We start from the raw sequence: 24,813 nt of genomic DNA, 5'->3' as shown, positions 1-24,813 counted from the left end.
GGGCATAACAGTGTCAGTAACATCATAATTGTGTCAGTAATGTCATAACTGTGTCAGTACATGTACATCATACGGTGTCAGTAATGTCATAACTGTGTCAGTAACGTCATAATGGTGTCAGTAATGTCATAACTGTCAGTACACGTACATCATGATGGTGTCAGTAAGGGCATAACAGTGTTCAGTAACATCATAATGGTGTCAGTAACGTCATAATGGTGTCAGTAACATACGTATTGATGGTGTTAGTAACATCATGATGGTGTCAGTAAAGTCATGATGGGTCATGATGGTATCAGCAACATCATGATGGTGTCAGTAAAGTCATGATGTGTCATGACGGTGTCAGTAATGACAGTGTCATGATGGTGACACTGAACGTTGTGTGTGTGTGCCGTGGAGCAGAGCGCTGGGCGGGAACCCCCTGAACTGTGACTGTAACCTGAAGTGGCTGTCAGACTGGATCAAGAAGGGCTGGGTGGAGCCGGGCATCGCCATGTGCGCCGGCCCCCGGCAGATGAAGTCCAAGCTGATCCTCTTCACAGACTCCAGCTACTTTGAGTGTCTGTGTGAGTGTGGTGTACACCGTTTTCTTTTTTTCTTTTTCTTTATTTTTTGGGGGCAGGGTTGTTTGTTGGGTGGGGGGGTTTTTTGGTGTGTTTTTTTTATTGTTGTTGTTGGTTGGTGGGTTTGTTTGTTTTTTTTACATTTATTCCAGGTGCCTGTCTTCCTTGTCACAAAGTAATTTTGTATGTGTGCATAATGGTCTCATTCTGAAAAAGTCTTTATTTGATGTGTGTTTTAATTGTTTGATAAGGTTGGAAATGTCGTGCTGTATTTTTTTTTTTTTTTGTTTTTTTTGTTATGCAGGCATTGATGTGTGTGTGTGTGTGTGTGAGTGTGTGTGTGAGTGTGTGTGTGCGTGTGTGTGTGTGTGTGTGTTAAGGCATTGGATGTTGCTTGTTGGCAGAGTTCTTGTGTGATGTTTTTACGGCATGTTTGCTTTTAACTGGATCATGCTAGGTGCTTTGAGCAGCATTTCTACTGGAAATGGCACCATATAAAATCTATGTATTATTATTATCATTTATCATTATTGGATTTACATACATAAGCTTATGGTATGGCCAACAGTAAAGTAAGAACTGTATTTTCAATGGTTTCTCCACCACAGTGTGAATTCATTTGCAGTCTTTTGTGAAGGACTATGACTCTCAAACAAGGAGGAGGCAAGATTACACAGGATCTTAGAGCTCCAGTCTATGGTGCTAGTTAGTCTTTGGGGACCATCCCAACGCCATCTGTCCTAAAGACATCTTGGCCAGGAGAGTGGGGATGTAACTTGGGCATAGAACAGTTCAGTTCAGTTGCTGAAGAAGGCATCACTGCATTGGGGAAAAAAAAAGTCTGTCAGCTCAGTTCAGTTCAGTTCAGTTTAGTTGCTCAAGAAGGCGTCACTCCGTTGGGACAAAAGTCTCTCACCTATAATCAAATTCAGATGGGACAGCAGTTGCCTCCTCTGCTGTTCTGATGGTGGTAGTCAGACACTGCTGACCATGATACATTATTGCAGGGATCACGCTAGACTTTTTCAAAACGCGTGCAGCTTACGCAAAGTCGGCAAAAAAAAACGCGTAAGTTAGAGTCAGAATTGCGTCAGACCTATGACACTAAATCAAAGGTTTACTCACCTATTTTCGCCGCTCACGTCGGCTCACTCGTCAGCTAAGCAGTGTTGTGTGCGCGCGTACTCTGTTAATTGGCTGTAGCTGTTAAGAGTCACGTAGGCATCTCGCAGTGCTCCGCATGCACGGACACTTTGTCTTGTACCGTCTGATTCAGTATCGCAAACCTAGCTGCCAAGTCAGTCCTAAAGTTGCATTGATACGGCTTGGAGTAAAAGTTGTTTTGCGTAAGTGTTACGCGTGAGCGCTGTGAAAATGCATCAGCGAAAATCAAAATGCGTCAAACATGCGTTAACGCGATCCCTGATTATTGGTGGCACAGCTGACCCCGACCCAGCAGTGGCCCAGAAGTGCAACGTGTGCCTCACCAAGCCCTGCCTCAACGACGGTGTCTGCAGGCTGGTGGAGTTCAAGAACTTCACCTGCGACTGCACGCCCGGTTTCCACGGCAGCCGCTGTGAGCAGCAGATCGACGCCTGCTTCGGGAACCCCTGCAACAACGGTGGCAAGTGTGAGGTGCTGGAGTTTGGCCGCTTCAGGTGAGACCACACTTCTAGGTGTGTGCATGCATACATACAGACATAAATGCGCAAACATGCGCGCGTGCGCGCGCACACACACACATACATACATACATAAATGCACACACACACACACACACACATACATACATAAACACATACACTCACACACATACATACATACATACATACATACAAGCATATGCATGCACATATTCACATGCATGCATACATACATACATACATACATTCATTGATAATGAATAAAGTTTTGTTTCATGAGTATGTGCAAATGTGCACATAGAGTTTTTGTCGATCTGTACACACATGCACATGATTTTTTTTTTTTGTTTTGTTTTGTTTTGTTGGGGTTTTTTTGTAAAGGACAGAAAAATTGAACTTGTTCTCTCCCTTGCCCTACAGGTGTCACTGTCTTGACGGTTTTGATGGAGATCGCTGTGAGACCAACATGGATGACTGCGAGGACAACAGCTGCAAGAACAACGCCACCTGTGTGGATGAGATCCAGTCCTACTCCTGCCATTGTGCCTCTGGTTTCACAGGTCTGTCTGCCTGCCTGTCTGTCCATCTGCCTGTCCTGTCAGTCTGCCTGCCTGTCTGTCTGCCCGTTCATCTGTCTGTCCTGTCAGTCTGCCTGCCTGTCTGTCCGTTCATCTGTCTGTCCTGTTAGTCTGCCTGCCTGTCTGTCTGTCCATTCAAATGTCTGTCCTGTCAGTCTCTTTCTGCCTGTCTGTCTGTCTGTCCATTCAAATGTCTGTCCTGTCAGTCTCTTTCTGCCTGTCTGTCCGTTCAAATGTCTGTCCTTTCAGTCTGCCTGCCTGTCTGTCTGTCCATTCAAATGTCTGTCCTTTCAGTCTGCCTGCCTGTCTGTCTTTTGTTTTGGTCAGTTCTCTGTTTGTCTGTGTGTCTGTCCTGTCTGTCTGTTTGCCTGCCTGTCTGTCAGTCTGTCTGTCCTGTCAGTCTCTGCCTGTTTGTCCTGGTCTGTTAGTCTGTTTGCCTGTCTGTCTGTCCTTGTTAGTCTGTTTGCCTGCCAGTCTGGCCATCTGTCTGTCTGTCAGTCTCTGCCTGCCTGTCTGTTTGTCCAAGCCGGTCTCTGTTTGCTTGCCTGTCTCTCCATCTGTCTGTCCGCCTGCTTGTCTGTCCATCTGTTTGCCCTGCCTGTCTGCCCGTTCATCTGTCTGTCCTGTCAGTCTCTTTCTGCCTGCCTGTCTGTCTGTCCGTTCATCTGTCTGTCCTGTCAGTCTGCCTGCCTGTCTGTCCGTTCAAATGTCTGTCCTGTTAGTCTGCCTGCCTGTCTGTCTGTCCATTCAAATGTCTGTCCTGTCAGTCTGCCTGTCTGTCTGTCCATTCAAATGTCTGTCCTGTCAGTCTGCCTGTCTGTCTGTCCGTTCATCTGTCTGTCCTGTCAGTCTGCCTGCCTGTCTGTCCGTTCAAATGTCTGTCCTGTTAGTCTGCCTGCCTGTCTGTCTGTCCATTCAAATGTCTGTCCTGTCAGTCTCTTTCTGCCTGTCTGTCTGTCTGTCCTTTCAAATGTCTGTCCTTTCAGTCTGCCTGCCTGTCTGTCTGTCCATTCAAATGTCTGTCCTGTCAGTCTCTTTCTGCCTGTCTGTCCGTTCAAATGTCTGTCCTTTCAGTCTGCCTGCCTGTCTGTCTTTTGTTTTGGTCAGTTCTCTGTTTGCCTGCCTGTCTGTCTGTCTGTCCTGTCAGTCTCTGCCTGTTTGTCCAGGTCTGTTTGCCTGTCTGTCTGTATGTCCGTCTGTTTCCCTGTCTGTCTGTCCTTGTTAGTCTGTTTGCCTGCCAGTCTGGCCATCTGTCTGTCTGTCAGTCTCTGCCTGCCTGTCTGTCTGTCTGTTTGTCCTAGCCGGTCTCTGTTTGCTTGCCTGTCTCTCCATCTGTCTGTCCGCCTGCTTGTCTGTCCATCTGTTTGCCCTGCCTGTCTGCCCGTTTGTCTGTCCTGTCAGTCTGTTTGCCTGCCTGTCTGTCTGTCTGGGCACTCTTTTCTTACTCATTCTCACTTGTTAAAGGGGGGAGGGGGGGTTGGAAGGGGGGGAGGGCGGCTGGTCCTTGTGATGAGCCTCTCACCATGAAACATGTGCTCTTTGACTGTTGGGATCTGCATGACGTTAGACACAGACATTACATGGCAGATTCTCAGAAGTCTTTGTTTCATGATGTTCCTCTGTGGATGCTAATGGGCTTCTTGAAAGAAGTGAACATTTTTAATCAGATCTGAAGGTTTTAAACTCTGGAAGGTTGTCAAACTTTGATTGGAAAGCTTGAAGATGTGACTGGTTTTTATTGTACATTTTTACCCTAGACTTGAAGAGGATGGCAAACGTGGCGATAGCCTTGAGATGGCCTTAGTGGTCGGCGAGGCTTCAAGCACCATGATTTGATTTGATTTAATTTGGTCTGTCCATCTGTCTGTCCTGTCAGTCTGTTTGCCTGCCTGTCAGCCCATTCCTCTGTTAGTCTGCCTGTTTTGTACTTTTTGTTTTGTTCCTGACATACTCAGTTTTAGCTTGTTAGCATTTCATTTTATTGTTTGCTCAATACGGATGGTGATTTTCTGTGCCTGTGTATAAACAATGAATAATCTGGAGTCTCTACCACTGGCTGTGATGTTACTTCTTTTTTTTCTTTTTTTTTCTTTTTTTTTTTGCAGATATATATCTGTAGTGTTACTGTGATATGTTTAATAACAATAACATGCAGCAATACAGATGTGATTTTCTTTTTTCTTTCTTTTCTGTGTGTGTGTGTGTGTCTGTCTGTCTGTCTGTGAGCTGTGTGTGTGTGTGTCTGTGTGTGTGTGTTTAGAAGTAACTGGTGTTGCTACATATATTATATACATGATGGATGATGATGGTCATATTTCTGACAGAGACAGTATCACAAATACACTGTGATCTTTTTGACACACTAAAATGATGATGAATCAGTGTTGACACAGATAGTTCCAATGAGTGATGTGCTATTTCTAGCAAAGATAATGACACTGATGTTTCTGCCTGGTCTAACAGCTATATCATTGTGATGTCTGACAGGCAAGTTCTGCGAGAATCGAATCCCGTACTGCAAGGCAGGCTTTAACTACTGCGTCAATGGAGCTACCTGTGTTGCCATGGATGCTGATTACAGGTGAGTGCACTTGCTGGGATTGTTGTTATTGTTATTGTTGCAGTTTCAGTATTTTCTTAGCTTTAAATAGAATACCAGTATGGGGAAGGATAGGTTTATTAATCAGTGTGTGTGTGTTCGTGTGTATGTGTGTATTTATGTGTGTGTTTGTGTGTATGTGTGTGTTTGTGTGTGCTTGAACATCATTATAAAACAAGGCTTTGGACAAGAAAGCAGAAACAAAACAGACTGGAATGACTTGAGCCATTTGCACACACACGGCAGGCAGCTATCGAAGCTGAAATTAATCAGTTCCAAGGAGGTGTCAAAGCGCGCCAACTGATCCATGTATGCTGCACTACATATGCTTATAAAAATCAGAAGCAGATGCCTGACCTACACATAAACCCACCATGTTGGTCTGGCCTTGAGAGCATATCTTGGGTTTGTGGAAAAAAAAAAAGATTAAACAATTAGATGAAAAGGATTAAACAATTAGATGACATGATCTAATAAAGTAAACAAATAACTAAATACATTAAGATATAACAAAATAGAAGATCTGTAGAATGCAAATGATTAATCATGAAAGAGCAAGCAAGAACATTCAGACTGACTCTCCTTGCCCCAGATTTCACTTTTTAGTGTTTTTTTGTTGTTTTTTAACCTCTTACACTGTGGATGGTAGTATATGTCAGTCTTTTTTCTTTTTTTCTTTTTTTCATGTGCAGGTGTGAGTGCACCCCCGGCTTTACCGGCAAGAACTGTTCGGACAACATTGATGACTGTAAGTCGCACGTGTGCCTCAACGGAGCCACGTGCGTGGATGCCGTTGGTTCTTATACGTGCATGTGTGCTGCAGGCTTCTCGGGACAGTACTGCGAGATTGCGCCTGTCCTTGTCTTGCCTAACTATGACTCCGCGGCCGGCCCCCGGGGCGGTGCCTGCAAGTATCACCAGTGTCAGAATAACGCTGTGTGCTACCAGCCAAAGGGCACCCCCCACTATCTGTGTAAATGTGCACCAGGTAGGGGGCTTAACTCTTAGTAGTGGCTTTAACACTTTCTGCTCTCCCCTTGTTGTTGACAAGCAATACTCTTTCAAAGTCTAAACACACACAGTGAATGTGTGGCAGTGTTTATGCTGCATGTTGGGAAATATACTCACCTTGATTTTTCAGTAAGCGCACCTTTCTTCAATCTTGATAAACACACCTTTCTGAAATTTTGTCAGAGAAAAGGATGCTGTTGGAATTTCAAAATTTATTTCTGAATCAGGATTGTGTAGCTACATGTTTTGTTGCTTGTTTCTCAAAAGGAGGGCAGACCTTATCTCAACAAATGTCACCACTTAGATTAAAAAAATTTTGGAGTACCTTGTTCAGATTTGTTCTCAGTCAATCAGTGTGTTTTCATTACAATGTTTCAAAGTATGTTGTAAGTGTAAACTTGTAGACAACGTATATACATGTAGATTAGCAGTATACCTCTGATGTAGTGTGTGTACTGTTAACAAACAGTTTATTTAATTTTCTTTTGTGACGTTTCCTGAAATCACTGTTCCTAAAATTGTTTCCATGCAGTGAAAGTCTATTGACCCATGTTGTCAGCAGTGGTGTGGCGGGATGTAGCAACCATCGCTATACTGTGACTGTACAGGTGATCACAATCCTACTCCTTTTCCTCACTGCAGAGAACCACAAGTGGTGACTTTGATGTTGACGACTGTTACAGTTTAGTTGCTAAGCATGGTAGTTGGTTTTTCACTTTCACTCCTCTTTTTTTTTTTCTTTTTTTTTTTTCTTTTTTTTTTTTCTTCAACTTCTTTTAACTGTTTTGTAAAACTTGACTTTTTTTTTTTTTTTTTTTTTTTGCTTTATACATTGCTGCTTGCACTGGTTGGTGTTGTTACATCTTGGTTATTTGAGGTGAGTAGAGGGATATGTAGACAGTTCACACTAAACCCTTGTTAGTCAGTTCAGTCAGACTTCCTGAACTATCTGATTGTTTATGGATGTTTCTTTGTTTTCCAGCTCTTCAGAAAAAAAAAGTTTTGCTGCTAATGTTTGGCTCTGGCTGCTGTTTTGGTGTTTGTTTTTTTTCAAACCTCCTGGGTGGTATGTTTGGTTGTTTAGCAGACTCTCACTGCAGTGTGACTGTCCAAACTTTGGCAACCTCAAGCCGTTTGACGTGTTGAATGACTTCACTGTCGATCGCCACAGGCGATGTTTTGTTCTCATACAGTCCAACCTCAAGAGCATGAACCTGCTTCTGTTCCCAAATTCCTTGCCCAAGGGACATTCATCTTTGACATTTCAGTTGCTTAAATTGTTTTTTTGGGCTCAGACATTTGTTTTGTCAGCTTTGTGCTTCAACCTTCTCTCTCTCTCTCTCTCTCCCTCTGCTGCTGCTTTGGAATCATCAGCTTTTGATCTTTCATCAGTTTTCAGCAGGCACTCCTGAATAACACCTCAGTGTTTGAATCTTAGTTTCACTTTTCTCAGAGATGACATGTGAACAGTTTTGCGTGTTACCTTGTTACTGTTCACTGTGCCAACCTTCATCACAGTCAAAATGATGGCTTCCGCTGACCAGTAGAACACAAACATAGCAAAGTCAAAAAGTAAACACATATTTTGATCAGGCATTTACTTTATCAAGGAATATGTTCCCCCAACCCCCTTCCCAGAGCTCACAAACCTATTCCACCCAACCCCACCCCACTTTTGTTCTCACCCTCTCTCTCTCTCTCTCTCTCTTTCTCTGTGTGTGTATGTGTGTGTGTGTGTGTGTGAGACCCCATATATTATGGACTGGCCTTTATTCACCATTTCTCAGTCAGCCAAAGAAGAAACAATATATTGAGTCATTGTTGGGTTGTTTTTTCTTCAAGTGACAGGGGGGGGGGGGGGGGGGGAGAGATGGAGAACTTTGTTGTCTGAACATGACAATCTCTGAACACCACCTGTATCTGCTTTGTCTGATTCCTGCCTGCTTTCATCACCAGGGGTTAAAAAAAAAAGAAATCTTTTAACTGAAAAAAATAAAACAAATTGTCTCCCTTTCATATTGCTTGGACTTTGCCATGTTTCAGTTATATTACATTAACAAATATCTTCCTTTGGGGATCTGTTACCATTGTGCATGTTTCTTTTCTTTCTTTTTTTTTCTTTTTTTTTTCTTCTTTTTTTTGTGGGTGTTTTTGGGTCATGGGTGGAGGTTTTATTTCATGTGGAGAGGGAAAGGTGGAGAGGGCAAGGAAAATCTGTACCGTACTGGCGAGGTCTTTGCTGCTCAGTAAACCATAACACGCTTTGATCGTAACACACGTGCACACACACATATCTCCCCATGGAGAAATACACAACCCACGTGGGTGCACTGACCGTGTGTCACAGAGTGTTGTTAACATGTCACAAAGTGGAAGGTGATTCAGCCTTTGACTTTCTATACACACATTCACGGTTTCCGGTCTGCGTGCAGAGCTTCTCAGATACATTTTCTCTCTCTCTCACTGTGCAGCTAATCCATGCATAACACGAGCTTTCATTTCCTCCAAATCTGTGCTCAGTGTAACCTTTCCTCAAGTGCAATTCTGACAACCATCTTCCTACCAACCCCTCAACAACAAAAAAGAAAAGAGGGGTGGATATCTGCCTTCTGTAAACAGGCTACATTCATCTGTTTCATCATATCCCCCACAGACACTGGGACTGCTTCAGTTACTAACAGGAAAAATAATCTGTTTGAATTATTTCATTATGCAGACCAACATTTGCTTAGAATGAAACAAAACAAAAGCTGAACAAAATCAAATAGTAACCTAACCATTGCTGCCTTGTGACAGAGTGATTTTTTTCTTCTTCTTTTTTGAGCTTTTAACTGTTTGAAATTCTTAATTGTTTAAACAAATTAGTTGAAATTGTAACAACTGTAGCTGTTCATATGTCATGATGTTTTTGTTGTCTGGAAAACATTAACCAAGGCTATGTGAAGGATGTGGTCAGTTGTTTAGGCTGGACTTCAGAATTAACGGTCAATATAGGAATTAACATCAGCTGTCTGGTGTATATGTATATTTATGCTTCATTGTCATATGTTACATTAACTCATCAGATTTATTACAAATCCATATTTGTCTTTTTTTTCTGTATTGCTTTTGTTATGTACTTTCAGATGATATTCTTTTCCCAGTAAATTTCAGTTTCTTCAGTTAGTTTTCACAAATATTTTGTCTAAAAAAACATGTTCCAGAAGTTCTCCTTTAATCATAACATTGTTTTTGTGATGTTGAAATTCATTCCTGTATCAACCGCCTTTGATATTAAGTTAGAAACATTGATGTACACACTATGGAAAAATTCACCTGAACATGCAACAGACAGTACAGAAGTCCCTTTAAATTCAGCATCCTTCTAATTCATTCTTGTTTTTAGTTCTTTGTCTACATTTCTATAAAAAAAAAAACTTTAAATTTCCAAGCTGTCAGTTTAGAGTGCTCTTAGATTATCGATCCATTCAGTCTCCTCCCTCCGCACCCCCCACCCCAACCCAACCCCTCCCTGACCCACACCACCCACCCACCAGTTAGCAATCACCAAAGTCAATGACAACACGACCACAGGTTTTTTTGGGTTTTTGTTGCCTCCCCCTCTCACCCAGGCTTCCACGGGAAGAAGTGTGAGCGCATGCTGAGTGTCTCCCTGAAGGACAAGGACTCGTACCTGCAGTTCCCCCGCATGGACTTCAGCCAGGGTGTCAACATCACGCTGGTCTTCAGCACGGACACCGACAACGGGGTGCTGCTCTACACAGGGCTGGACCAGCATGTGGCCGTGGAGCTGTTCCGGGGTCGAATCCGCATCAGCTTTGACGTCGGCAACTACCCTGTCTCCACCATGTTCAGGTGAGGGAGGGGAAGGGAGATGGTGTGGTGTGGTGGAGAGGGATCGCTGTATGTCACGCTGAGTGTGGGGAGGTCGTGAATTTTGTGTGTGTGTTTTTGTTTTTGTTTTTTTTGTGTGTGTGTATTTTTGTTTTTCTCACCAAGGGCAGTGTTCTCCCAGGTCTGTGTTCCCTAAGGTCTACATTCCCCCAGGTCTATGCCCCCCACTAGGTTTTTGTTCCCCAAGGTCTGTGTTCCCCCAGTTCTACATTCACCCAGGTCTTTGGTCCCCCTGTTTCCCCCAGGTCTTTGGTCCCTCAAGTCTTTGTTCCCAAAGTCTATGTTCCCCCAGGTCTTTATTCCCCCAAGTCTTTGTTTCCCCAAGTTTGTTCCCCTAAATTTTCTTTCAGCCAGATCTGTTCCCTCAGCTCTATGTTCTCCCAGGTCTTGCATTTTGTTAACATATTTCTGCATTGCACTGACCACTGCTGACCACTGACCTGTACACAAAACTCTATGTAAGATGAAACAAACATAGACCTGAGAGAACACAGACCTGTCGGAATGAAGACCTGGAGGAACATAGACTTACCAAAACAAATTTTGTGGGAACATAGACCTGTGGGGAGTTTACATAAACTGGGGTGAATTTAGACCAAATGGAACTTAGACATGCTCCTCTCAGTCACTCACAGTTGTTTTTTTTTGTAATCCCATGTTGTGCTATCAGCTACAAGCAGGCAGTCGCACACACACACACACACTCTCTCTCTCTCTCTCTCTCTCTCTCTCTCTCTCTCTCACTAATGCTTGCATTATGTGTATACTTTTGTGTCAAAGAAAAGCAATGGAAAGAATTTAAGCCGCATGTTTTGCCATCAGCTACGCGCGAGTGGACGATGGTCAGCTTCACACCCTGGAGATGCTGATCCTGGAGAAGAACTTCACCATGGTGATTGACGGCAAGGGCCCGGCCCGCAGCGTGATCAACGAGGGCGCCAACACCTTCCTGCAGGTGCAGGACGACTTCTTCCTGGGTGGTCTCCCCTCCTCCGTCAACACCCGCGCCTTCAAGAAGTGGCATATCCGGGAGGGCAGCAGCTTCAAAGGTCAGGGTCAGGTGGAGCGGTGGGTTAAGGAAGTAGCACAACTGACGAGGACGCGGAATGACCTTGGGTTCGATTCCCCGAAAATAGGGACCATGATTTTTTTTACTCCCCATTCCCCTCCATTAGTTATTTGGACGAGATGATAAACCCACAGCAATGAGAGGGTTGTCCCTGGCAAAATTCTGTAGAAAAATCCACTTTGATAGCAAAACAAATACTCTTGCATGCAGAACAAAAAGAAGAAAAAAGTGTATGGGTGGCGTTGCACTGAGGTGGGGAGATCCTGAATTTCACACACAGACATCTGTTCTGACAAAACAAACAAAACAAAAACAATACAACAGAATGAGGTCATGATGAATGGCAAGAATGTGGAACTGTTTTTTGTGTACCTGTTCTAGTGTGTGAATATTGTGTGTGTGTGTGTGTGTGTTTGGTTGTGCTTTAGTTGAGATATATATCCATACGCATTCATTATATGTGTCTATGTAAACAATCTACTTCCTAAAATCAAAAGTAAAAGGGCTTTGTTGTTGTTGTTTTTAAGATATGGATGTAAAAATCCCCCTCACCTACTTTTATTTTCAGGATCTGCTCCAAAGAGAAGTTCACTAGATACAAGGAAAATAAACTTTAATGCTGAGATACATTCCACCAGATACATCAGCATTATTGAACTGGAATATCATTGCAGTCACATGGTGCTGCTTGTTTCAGGTTGCATTTCCAAAGTGTACCTCAGACATCGCTTTTCCACTGGATACATCATCATTATTGGAGGAATGTCATTGATTGATTGATTGATTGATTGATGTGGATACTTATATAGTGCCTATCCTCGGTCAGAGACCAAGCTCTAAGTGCTTTACATACACAGGGACATTTGCACCACAGTCTGCCTACCTGGGTAGAGCCGACTGACGGCTGCCACTGGGCGCTCATCATTCGTTTCCTGTGTCATTCAATCAGATTTCAGATGCACACGCATACACACTCAGACAGACATGCAACATTTTACGTGTATGACCGTTTTCATTTATTTACCCCGCCATGTAGGCAGCCATACTCCGTTTTCGGGGGTGTGCGTGCTGGGTATATTCTTGTTTCCATAACCCACCAAACGCTGACATGGATTACAGGATCTTCAACGTGCGTATTTGATCTTCTGCGTGTACATACACACGAAGGGGGTTTAGGCACTAGCAGGTCTGCACATATGTTGACCTGGGAGATCAGAAAAGCCTCCACCCTTTACCCACCAGGTGCACCGAGATTCGAACCCAGGACCCTCAAATTGAAAGTCCAGCGCTTTAACCATACGGCTATTGCACCCGTCATTCCATTCATGTACTGCATGTTTCAGGCTGCATTTCCAAAGTGTACCTCAACAAGAAGCAGATGGACTTGATGTCAGCCACAGAACGACACAAAGTCATCCCCGGTTGCCATAACGACCCCTGTCATAACCACATGTGTCAGCGCGGTAGGTGCAAGCCTCGCCGAAAACAGTCGGGCTACAAATGTAAATGCAAGCGAGGATATTCGGGACAGTATTGCGATAGAGGTTAGTTCACCTGTCTCCATTTTTTCTGTGTCGGAAGACGTTGTGGGCATGAAGCTGTGTAGTGCTGTGTCGCTTGCTGTTTTGGGGTTTTTGGTTGTTGTTGTTTTTTTTACCTGGCTCAGTGCCTGCTGTGCTGGCTTTATGCTGACTGACCTGGTCTGCACCTTGCATGTCTTCTGCTAGTCCTTGTCTCGACAGTGTGTGTGTGTGTGTGTGTGCATGGATTGTGTGTGTGTGTGTGCATGCATGGGCAGTGTAAGTATGTGTGTGTGTGTGTGTGTGTGCATGGACAGTGTGTATGTGTGCGTGTGCATGGATGGCGTGTGTGTGTGTGTGTGCATGGATAGTATGTGTGTGTGTGTGTGTGCATGGATAGTGTGTGTGTGGGTGTGTAGGTGTGTGTGTTGCATGGTCATATGCTTTATACCCTGCTCTTGTTGCTGGTGCCAGTCCTTGATGCTTCATGTTTAGTGTCAGTGACATGAAACAAGTCACTTTTTCCCTTTGTATTCCAGTGCTTGGGCCTCTCCGGAAGTAAACATATCTTCACATGTCTTGTCTTGCCTGGCCTTGCCTTGTCTTACTTTATCTTGACATGTTTTGTCTTGCCTGGCCTTGCCTTGTCTTACCTTATCTTGACATGTTTTGTCTTGCCTGGCCTTGCCTTGTCTTACCTTATCTTGACATGTTTTGTCTTGCCTGGCCTTGCCTTGTCTTACCTTATCTTGACATGTTTTGTCTTGCCTGGCCTTGCCTTGTCTTACCTTATCTTGACATGTTTTGTCTTGCCTGGCCTTGCCTTGTCTTACCTTATCTTGACATGTCTTGTCTTGCCTGGCCTTGCCTTGTCTTACCTCATCTTGACATGTCTTGTCTTGCCTGGCCTTGCCTTGTCTTACCTCATCTTGACATGTCTTGTCTTGCCTGGCCTTGCCTTGTCTTACCTCATCTTGACATGTCTTGTCTTGCCTGGCCTTGCCTTGTCTTAACTCATCTTGACATGTCTTGTCTTGCCTGGCCTTGCCTTGTCTTAACTCATCTTGACATGTCTTGTCTTGCCTGGCCTTGCCTTGTCTTACCTCATCTTGACATGTCTTGTCTTGCCTGGCCTTGCCTTGTCTTACCTCATCTTGACATGTCTTGTCTTGCCTGGCCTTGCCTTGTCTTACCTGATCTTGACATGTCTTGTCTTGCCTGGCCTTGCCTTGTCTTACCTCATCTTGACATGTCTGTTCGCTGCTTCTATTGTGTTGTTGTTGGCTTCTGTGGATGCCTGGTCAAAGAATGATCAGTCAGCCTTGGTGGTGGAAATGTGAGAGGGTTTGTAGGCAGCTTCCTTATGCAGGCGTGTGTGTGTGTGTGCGACCACAGATAAATGTGTGTGTGTGGTTGTTGGTGTGGTTGTATGTATATGTGCTTGTGTATCTGTGTGCGTGAACAAATAAAACATTCAAAAATTTGTCATGATGTCCTATTTGGACTGTTGTCACTCAAGGAAAAAAGTTAATATGTCCAACAGCATTGGTCAGGTAACTAGCATTAACGTGCAGTTGTTTCTGCTCAGCATGTTTAACCTCTTCACCTCTGAAAATCTTGGTGCAGTGAGATCAGTTCAGCATGATCTTGAAAGCAGTGATAACCTTCTGTGAACTCATCAGTGATGGAATTGATCCAGCTGAACTGTAATGCAGTCCAAAGAGGGAGAAGTCCAAATTCAGAGTGGTGACTGACATCTTGACCAGTAAGCTGTGTGTTATCTAACAGTGAGTTGACAGCCCTTCACTGACAGGCATACTCACAGCAGCAGTCAAGGGGTTAAACAGTGGACAGTCCTGCCAAATAATGTCAACGACCAAGCCAGTGTATATCAGTATTACTGAGCAAGGGTTCGGCACTGTGCTTTCAGGTTACTGAACATGAAGTGAGAAGATGGGTTGTTGCTTCTTGTGTCCTTATCCTTGTTGTTTTTGCTCAGCAGAAATCTGAAACAAGTATTTGGTGTCATATGCTGTACCACGTCAAACTGATTTAAACCAGATCTTTCGGTCAGCTCTGTTGGCCAAATTTTGCTTCTAACTCAGTACTAAGACACCTCTTCCAGGCTGAAAGGTCATTCAGCCAGTGAGACACATCAGGATTTGATGCCCAAGCATTCCCTCAGTTAACTCTTTCCATACGAACGGCGAAAGAGACGACGTTAACAGCGTTTTACCCCAATTACCATCATCAAAATATTGCAAGCGGAAGGCTCTTATACTGAAGACATGAATGTTGACAAAGAATACCACAATTCTGACAACGGAAGCTAAAGCTTGGGTCATTCAGACACGCACTGGACATCCAAGGGGTCTGTGTAGAGGAGAAGAGGACTGGCCGTACTGAGCAAGTTAATGGTGTTCAAGCAGTTTTCAGACGTAGGCCAGAATGAGCTTACACAATGATGTACTTCAAAAAAAAATTTTTTTTAAAAGCAGAGAAATCCAGCAGAACTGTTACATGGAAAGTTATGTTGAGTTATCGTAAGATAATTGTGAGCTGCAGTTGCTTCCCTTGTTTCAAATACTTTCATTTTGGAGGACAAAAAATAAGCCACTAACAACTAAAAACAATAAGTTAAAAAAATCACACACAAAAAATCGCAGCATGAAATATGGGAGAATATATGGCATTGTTATTTTCTGAGGCTTTGGAATTTATATAGTTGGGGGGATGGGAGGGTTGTGGTTTTTGGTTGGGTTTTTTTTTGTGTTTGTTGTTGTTTTTTGTTGTTGTTTTTTGTTTTGTTTTTTGGGGGGGTGTGCCATTTTTCATTTCTTTTTTAATAATCAATTTCATTTTTTAACATCAAACGAAAACAAATGACAAACATGAGCACAGCAACATTATTTCATGATACTAATCTTATATTGTATCATTTGAGATCCTTTCATAATGCTAACAATATAGTATATCATTTTAGCTCCTGATACATACAGGCACACAAACATTGCATACATACTTACAAACAGGTAGACTGACATTCAGTCACCTGCTCACACATATTTTCAGTATTTGCTTCAGTTTATTAGCTCCTTGAATATTTCTTTCTGGGATGTCCTTCCAGATACTCTTTTTCAGTTCCTGAAGGAAATCAATGGGTGTTATTTTTATCTTGATTTAAAGTTTATATGGGCTAAAACTTACGAAGATAGTTTGGTCTCTATCTTGATTATAAAAAAAACTTTTATCTTGATTGAGCAAAACCAGGATAATTTATCTGTGTAACATTGTTTTGGTCAGCCTTTTAACATTAATTTGTTTTCTGTACCTCTGGTTTTAAGAACCGAGGGGTAATTCAGTCCTGAAAATAATGGCCTCCTTGCAGTGGCCTGGGCTAAAACGGTAAAAGCAACATGGTTTGATTTTCTTCAGCTTGTGACTGGCAGTGTCAGATGTGCTGCATTGAGACCTATGCTGCATGGTGTGGGGTTGAGTCTTGGCTTTGTTGCCATTGCTGTTGTTGTCACTGTTGCTTTTGGATTGTCAGTTTTGTCATTGTTATCATGGTTTCGTTTTCATGTTGTTATGCTTCCTTCGTTGAATCAACGTGATTGTTCTGATGGATTATACATATATACATATACAGAGAGAGAGAGAGAGATTTCTAAATTGGAACTGTTGTAATTGTAAAGTGCTTACAGCAAAATTATTTGATTTGGTGCTATATAGATAAGATGATTATTATCATATATTATAGATAAGATAATTATCATTATTATTATTAATATTGTTATCATTGGTTTTTTTCAGTTTGTCATTGTTGTTGTGATTTCTAGCCTTATTTTTATGTTGTTCTTCTTGGAATTGGTGTAACTTACATGCAGTTGTTCAGTGACAAACAAATATTATTTAAAGATTGTTGTTGTGAATATAAACATATTATTAGCGCACATCCCACACATATGAATGAACTCACAGACATGTGCATATGAGTATTCTCACACACATACATACATACATACATACATACATACATACATACATACATAAAATGTACAACATATATGTTCATCAATAACTTAACTGAGAAAGAGATATTTGCCTGTTGGCAAATTCTTAACAGTGGTCTATACTGGAACCATTACAAATGTTTGTCAGATATGGACTGAAGGTATTTTTAAAAATACATTTTTCCAAGTTAAATAATCATAATTTCGATTCCATTGGTTAATTCCTGTGGGTAGAACTCTGTGTGTGTGTGTGTGTGTGTGTGTGTGTGTGTCCTTTTTTTCAGCTTCCCAATATTTTTTTTTTTATACAGACAAAAGTTTACAGATACAAAAAATATATACTTTGTGTATTAGAAGGCACAGGGTAAAGGCATAATGATGTTCTAAATATTGACAAGTCCATAACAACATAACATAAGCAGAACAATACATATTCAATAACATGATTCCATGGTCACATTTTATAGGTTAATCTTGTACTAAACATGTTTTTAGAGTCCATTTCTGCACAAATTAGTTATGTTCTATAGATATGTTAGAAGCATACTTGCCTGTGGGTAGAACATCTCTGAGTAAACCAAAACTGAATACCAGATATATAGGTTTGTTTCCTTTCATCACAACAAACCTGATTTCAAGTTCCAGTACCTTGTACTAGTTAGTGTTATTTGGTTTCAGTTCCATATTTTGTATCAAGTGGTCAGTGTAACTTAGACTTCTTTCTTCTATTGGCATTACCTGACAGCATGTCCATGTTCAAGGTGTTGTTCTGTGTCCCGTGCAGCGCCCACCTGCAGGGAGATTGTGTTCCGGGACATCTACGTGGACCCCAAGACCAAGTGCAAGTCCAAAGTGCGCATTAAGTACCGGCGCTGTGAGGGCACTTGCGGCAAAGACTGCTGCGTCCCCAAGAGAATCAAAACGCGCAAAGTCAGACTGTTCTGTGAAAATGGCAGCAGCTACGTCTACGATTTACCGGTCATCCGACGCTGTGCGTGTAAGAACTGTCACAAGTGATGGATGCCCCGTGGACAGGGAGAAGCAATGATTGTCGCATTACCACTTTGGTAACACTCCTCTCCATGAGATTTATTTATACAGATAATGGCTGACGTCACTAGTGCTGTGTGTCACACACCAGTGATCTGTGTATGAGTGTGCGTGTGCTTCTTTTTTGTGAAAAAAAAATATATAAACAGCCAACAAAATAAGACTTGGATAACACCAAATAAAAGCGTGTCAGCTTTTGAGGTGATAAGAGTTGAAGGAACGTGTGAAGATGTGAAGACATCTGGGTATTAGTGGTGAAGGTGGTGTGGGAGACATGATGAGGTGTGGCTGTGATGAGGGTGGGGGGAGGTGGTGGGTGGACAGCATGCCTGTCTCAGGACACAGCCACCAGGACGTCAAAGACTGGATGTCAGAAACACAACACCTGGTGACAGACACCTGGTGACCCCAACACATGGCTCCTGCACAGTGTTCTGTTGTGATGCTTGCCTGCAAGATTCCAGGACATCAGGATAGGTACAAAGTATTTTGATGCGACATTAGTAGTACAGGCTGAAGAAAATGTGACACTGATGTTAATCGTGGGCAAGATTCCCAGTCTGTCAGAAAGACTGTTGTGATACATTTTGTCAGGAAGGTTGTGTTGGAGTGGATGGCAAAAAACAAAAAAGGAATTGCAGTTCAGACAGAACACTGTATGGAGAGATAGACAGTTTTAGGTGTGGGTAATGGATGAAAAAGATGGAGAGACTCAATTAGAGACCCAATATAACCAGTCTGAAAGAAGATTTCAGTTGTTTGTTCTGCCACATGGCTTGTGCTAGTCTAGCAATACTGTGTAGCGTGCTACTTGTTGCTGACAGGGTGTCCATCGTTAGAACCAAGTCTGCTGCCCAAGCACCATGCGATGTGCTGGGGAAGTTGTGTTGCCTGGCATTGATCACTTCTTCACATCACATCAGCCGTCTTCACAGCAAGGGGGGAGCATCAACTGTCCTCTGTCCAGGAAGCTGCACATTAAGGGTACATCCGTGGTGCCCTGAAAACTGTGTACTTTGTGGGTGGTGTTCAGCAGTGCAGAATACGGTGTGTTTGACATCCAGAGAATACTGGCTGTACTCGGCACCTTGCACAGTGGCAACAACAGGACTCACAAATGTGCTCTTGGAAACAAACATACAGAACTGGACTCTTTGAGCAAGGAGAACTGGAAAAAGGGCAACGTGTTGTCTACACTGTGTTTTAAGAACAGGAAGTGTTTGGCAACAAAATGACTGTGAACAGACCATAGACGAGGCCACTGACACCTCAAGTTGAAGTTCAAGGAAAGTGTCATCATGTACACTGTGTTGTAAGCAGTAAGAGCAGAGAACAGAAAAGTGTTGTTCAGAAACATCTTACTGTGTTGTAAGCAGTTAAAGAGTGAAGTCCACCTTTTGGTGTACAACTCGTGTAGCTTTCATGACAGACTCAATGAAAACCCTGTGGGCAAAATCACAACAGAATGGTTGCCTTCCCCATCGGGACTTCTGTGCACACCACACTTATATGCTTGCCCCATTGTTCAATGCTGTGTTGGGTAATTCATGACACCTGCACAAAAAAGTCTGTATGGAAAAACAAAAACAAAACACAATGTCACAAAACAGTACTCACAGATTTCTGGGAAAAACTGTTAAAGATGTCAGAACATGTGTATGTATGCGATGTGTACATATTACAAGCCAAAGATATTTGCATTATGACTTACACAGCACTGTGGTCGATTGATACGTACGTACGCAAAGTTTACTGGCCAGTATGGGTCAGCAAAGCAGCCTTTGGAACACACTTGACATCCATGTGAAGTACTCATGGACCACTTCAGACTGTCGATGACGATGTTGTGCTGTGGGATTGCATTGACTGATGCACTCTGAAGTGTTTGTTGTCTTGTATGTTTGATTTACTACGATGGTGCGGGTATGGTTGTGTCAGCATTGTTTGTGCTTTTCCTTATGTTCACAGGGATTGTGTTGTGTTTGCTTTTCTCTATGATTTTATTCAGATGTTGTTGATTTTTTTACTCACATGCTTTATTCAGATCTTTTCTTTTTTCTTTTACGCATGAAAACCCCCACCTTGAAAAACTGAACAGCTGAAATACAGCACATTGTAAAACAGTTAGTATAGCCAAACACACAAAGTTTTTGTGAGATTTACTGTTAAGTAGTGCAAGCTTTCAAGGCACCGATTTTGTTATAAGAACAAGTATTATTTGATGCCGTAATCGATACCATCAGTGACAATCATTTCTTAGAAATTTTATCATTTTCTTCTCACTTGTCCATCTTACATTTCGAGATACCAGTTAAATTAGATTTTGTTTGTGTGTGTGTGTGTGTGTGTGTTTCAATTGAATCATAGGTCTCTTGATTTTACTTCTTTTCTTTTCTTTCTTTTTTTTCAGGGGAATGAGGGATGGGGGGCATTTAACTTAATGCCAATATGCTGTTGAAATATGTGAAGGTATTAGTCTTGTCAGTCACTTTGACAGTACACTCTGAAGTTTTCGTATGAAGACATTTACAGGGATGTTTTTTATATACATATGAGTGTGTGAGTGTGCAGGTGTGTATGTGTGTGTGGTGTGGGTGTGGGTGTTCAAATTCATACAGCTGTGCAAATTCATACCGATATGGCTGTGCAAAGGTGTTGTGACAGTTGAACGATTCCTCCCCCAACCCCCCAACCCCCACCCATAGGATGTTGATGTCTGGTCTGTCCAGTGTGCAGTACATGTGGGGGCTGCCCTGCTGTGTATGTACATACAGGTATTACGGACAGGTACTGCAATGTATGTACATACAGGTATTACGGACAGGTACTGCTATGTACATACAGGTATTACTGACAGGTACTGCTTCCAGTGCTCACCATGTGATGACAGCAAGCAAAAAGAAACAAAAAACTACGTTGTGATGAAGGGTAGTGGTTAGTGGTATTTTTGTAGCATGCTCCCACTTTTATACATGTCTGTTGAGGTCTGTTGTCCTGCAAGTTCTTTGCCTGTTCTTTTGTGTGTTGTATTATTGTGCATCATTAAGATACTTGACTTGCTTTTCATAGTGTAAGGATGGCCCATTAATTCACCATTGACAAAAAAAAAAAAAAAAAGAAAAAGAAAGAGCAAAGTGGTATGTGGCACAGAAACGGTCATCTGTCAATCAGCTCTAACAGTTCAACAGAACTGGATGTCTGACTGCACCGACAGAAGAAATATGTGTTAAACATCTGAGAGCACTGAACAGCTGATACTCATTTCCTCTCAATATCTGTTAGTTTTGATGTCATACACTGTTCCTCACCAAACTTATGCAAACTAGACCTTTTGACTTGTTCTGACTGAGGCCTAGTTTTCAAAAGTTTTACATAGTAAGTAAAATTTAACCAAACAGGAATGCAAACTCCCTATTTTAATCAACTTTACAGCTGACAAGTCTCCCGTCCAACAAATAAATATTTTTTAACTGTACCAATGCTACAGATGTTGGGCAATTGAGGGGGAAAAATCCCATATTTCAGATGGCAAAACCTTGTGATGCTGAAGTTTGTTTCATCATCAATCAGATTAAGAAAAATGAATGCATAAATCACAATGCTGGGCAGGTTTCTAAAAATGTATTCACTATACTTAGACGGGCACCAAGATGTTTTTATTTTCATGAGTGTCAGTCTGTCATTATATGAAGGATACCGCAGTGTCCATTGATGTACATACATGTGGCAGGAAGTGATTGGGGATGTGTATATTCTGTGTACAGACACACCTATTTATGTATTGATGTGCGATATACCTGCTTGTCCACCTGTGTCATAGATGACCTTGGATGCCCCTTACTTGTTAATCAATTAATTAAAATCTGTTCTTGCGCACAGTCCTTAATTAACCTTCACTATCATCAGAGACAGGTCCTTGTATAACTCACCTTGCGATGACGCCGCTATGATTGTAACATATTTCATGACAGTCTTATGTAGACTGTGACACGTTTTCCTTCCTTTGTTCACTGTTCACTCTGAAGGCCTGATCAGTGTGTTGGGTTTACATGAAGATCAGTCATCTGTTGGTTTGGTTTGTTTTTTGTTTTGTTTTGTTTTGCCTTCTTCTGCAGATGTCGTAAAGTGTATGTGGATCAGTCTGAATGCTTTGACACCTCTTTGAAACAGAAACTGTTCACACTGAAGCCCTGATGCTGTGGACGTCAAGAATGCCCTGTAGCTTTTCATCCTTTCTGTGCTTTCATTTGATTCATCACCCACCATCCTCAGTGGCATTCAAAAAGCAGATTGGCCAGTTAACATGATCAGTCAGGGAGAAAGGGAAGACCATGTAGTCTACATACTTTTTTGTGCATGAGTGCTTGTAATTCTTCTGTGTGACACCATTATGTTTTAAAAGAAAGGAAGAAAAAATGTATACTTTTCTGGCATCTGTGTATAACATGGGCAACATTTTTTTAATGTGAATGAAAAGGTTACAGAGTGAAATGACTCTTTAAAAGCTTTGTTGATGAGTAATCAGAAACAGAACATTAATTGCCCCATCCACCAGAGTATTAATTGCCCCATCCCCCACCCCTCCTCTTATCCCACAACCTTGCCCCCCACCCCACTTACCTCTCCCCCCCTCCCTAACCACCCCTGCACCTGCTTCCTCCCCTCTGTTGACATCAGCTGACACTGTCACCTGTCATGACGGATCAACTCGTGTCACACCATCGCTCATGGTTACCACACTCCACCACCAGTTCTAGCAGATCATGGTTTGGTCACCACACCTCCAGCATGCACTGCACTTGTCTCCCCTGAACTGCTGTCATAACATTTGCTTGGCCCCTTCTGTTCTCCTCTCACCAGTCAAACACACACACACACACACACACACACACACACACAAAGGGAAAGAGACTTGTTTTGTCATTGTCAATCCTCAGTGCAGTAGAAACATCATTCTTGATTGGTTTGTGTATCTGACATGTTCACCGATTCGGTCTGTTAAAACTGTCATCAGATGTCTAGCAAAATAATGCATCATGCTTATTCTCTCTCAGTTTTTCTTCTTCTTCAGTAATATATATATGTCATGTAAGTCTGAATCAATTTTACGATTGTGTGTATACTGCTTGCTCCGATACAATTTCTTAAAACTATGAACTGTAGAACACCAGGTACCAATGTCATGTTATGTGGTCATGTTTCACTTTCACATAAACAGGTTTGAATTGTGTTGAATGTTTTTGGTCTGTTTTCGTACATACAGGTTTTGTTTGGTTTTGTTTTAAATGGATTTGAAATGTTTTGTTCTATGGCTAGCTCTGGCTTGACCCATGAAGAGAGGGACTCCCACACCACTTCATCATACATTCTATTTTTATGACAGCAATTCTGACATTATAACCCCACCCACCCACATCTATGCCCCCTTAACATTATAACCCCCCACCCACCACCCTCCCAACCCTCCACACACATACTCCCAGCTACTTGATAACTGTCCCTGCTTCAGGAAACTGCTGCAAGTGATGATGCATCTCTAATTTCCCCCCTCACCTCCATCTTCCCCTCTATGAAAAAGATATATAATTTTTTTTACAGGTGATGTAAACAGTGGTCCAGAACATTAGTGAGTTGTATTCGCATGACTTCAACATATTTTCTATATTTTTCTCAAGGCCTCACCAAAATGCTGGGTTTTGTGTAGATCAGGAATCTGCTGCTTTTTTTCTCCTCTTTTTTTTTTAACTAAGCAGATGAGGTGTAGTGTGTATGGATCAGTCCACATGCTTTGAGGCACCTCCCTGAAACTGAAATTGATCCAGCACACTGGCCTACAACAAAGAAATTTCTGCCCATCTTTCAAACTGTGAATATCTTTCTGTCAGGCTGTTGCAGAATCTGACCTTCAGGTCCAACAGGCCTGATCTCTGTGTGCATTTCTTGTTTTGTGGATCAACTCTACTCATTTTATTTGTCGATAAAGTGCAGTCTTCAACCACTCCATGCGGTGAATTTTTTATAAGGACTTTTTTTCTCTGATTCAAATTAATACCTTTATCATGAATAATGAGCTGCTCACAAAACAAGATGATTAATAAATTTACTGTTGAACTCCAAGTCTTCACATGAGTAACAACAACAAAATTCAAAGAAATAAGAAAATAAACCTTCCAATTTTAATCCTACTACAATTCTCGTTCAAAAATGCCGTCACTCAGAATACTTGATAATCATTCCTGCAGCTCAACTATTTTTCTCCGTTCTCCCCAGTTTTCTCCCTCTCATTGCTTGATTATCATATCCCCTTGTTCCCTGCCCCCCCTCCCCAACCCCCACCCCCACTACTTCACACACCCCTGGTAGTGATCTAGCTGACAACTGTGTAGCTGGTACTGATTATGATTTTTTGGAAGGTCGTCTACCTCAGAATGCTAGGAAGCTGATAATAGTCTTGTGTCATGCTTTTGGTGGGCTGGACGTGGCTTTGGGGCTCTCTGGTGTCTCTGTTCCTGCCATCAGTCATAGTGGTGGATCTGTCTGTTCGCCGAGGCCTGGTGTGTCCACTCTGTCCTTCTGGTGTGTGGAAAGCCTGGGTCAGGGGTGTGAGATACACACATACACAGACATAGGGCACTGTACCTACCTGCTATGGGGCGTGCGTGTCAGTCCAGCAGTGTTGTGCAAACCCTCATCACCATTATTATTACAGTTATTATTATTATTATTATTGACAAAATAAATGTTCATTTTCCTACTGGTTGATTTGCCGTGTTATGTTGTTTGAGACAGGGAGCAGGTTTTGTGTCATGTTACTTGTGATGTCATCTCAACTTTGTGTAGGTGAATCTGTGTGGGTGTGCACGTGCACAT

At 42.3% G+C, this 24,813-nt stretch overlaps 1 protein-coding gene across 2 annotated transcripts in view; it reads left to right on the top strand.

Moving 5' to 3' along the window:
* Positions 1–24,697, top strand: part of LOC143293535 (slit homolog 2 protein-like) — a 280,554-nt gene extending 255,857 nt beyond the window's left edge. Inside the window, exons 29-37 of one of the 2 annotated variants that reach the window (XM_076604455.1) lie at positions 406–569; positions 2,008–2,224; positions 2,630–2,769; positions 5,275–5,368; positions 6,079–6,134; positions 10,009–10,252; positions 11,114–11,340; positions 12,704–12,904; positions 17,678–24,697. In XM_076604455.1, coding sequence (XP_076460570.1) covers positions 406–569; positions 2,008–2,224; positions 2,630–2,769; positions 5,275–5,368; positions 6,079–6,134; positions 10,009–10,252; positions 11,114–11,340; positions 12,704–12,904; positions 17,678–17,910 — 1,576 coding nt within the window. In that variant the 3' untranslated portion in view covers positions 17,911–24,697. Of the gene's footprint in view, positions 1–405; positions 570–2,007; positions 2,225–2,629; positions 2,770–5,274; positions 5,369–6,078; positions 6,375–10,008; positions 10,253–11,113; positions 11,341–12,703; positions 12,905–17,677 lie in introns of both variants that reach the window. The other variant, XM_076604454.1, reaches the window with a different exon arrangement.
* Positions 24,698–24,813: the final 116 nt, after the last annotated feature.

The sequence above is a fragment of the Babylonia areolata genome, chromosome 19 (genome assembly GCF_041734735.1).
Source record: "Babylonia areolata isolate BAREFJ2019XMU chromosome 19, ASM4173473v1, whole genome shotgun sequence".
NCBI lineage: Eukaryota > Metazoa > Mollusca > Gastropoda > Neogastropoda > Buccinidae > Babylonia > Babylonia areolata.
Note: the sequence above shows the minus strand (reverse complement) of the source record. Positions and strands in the feature narration are given on the sequence as shown.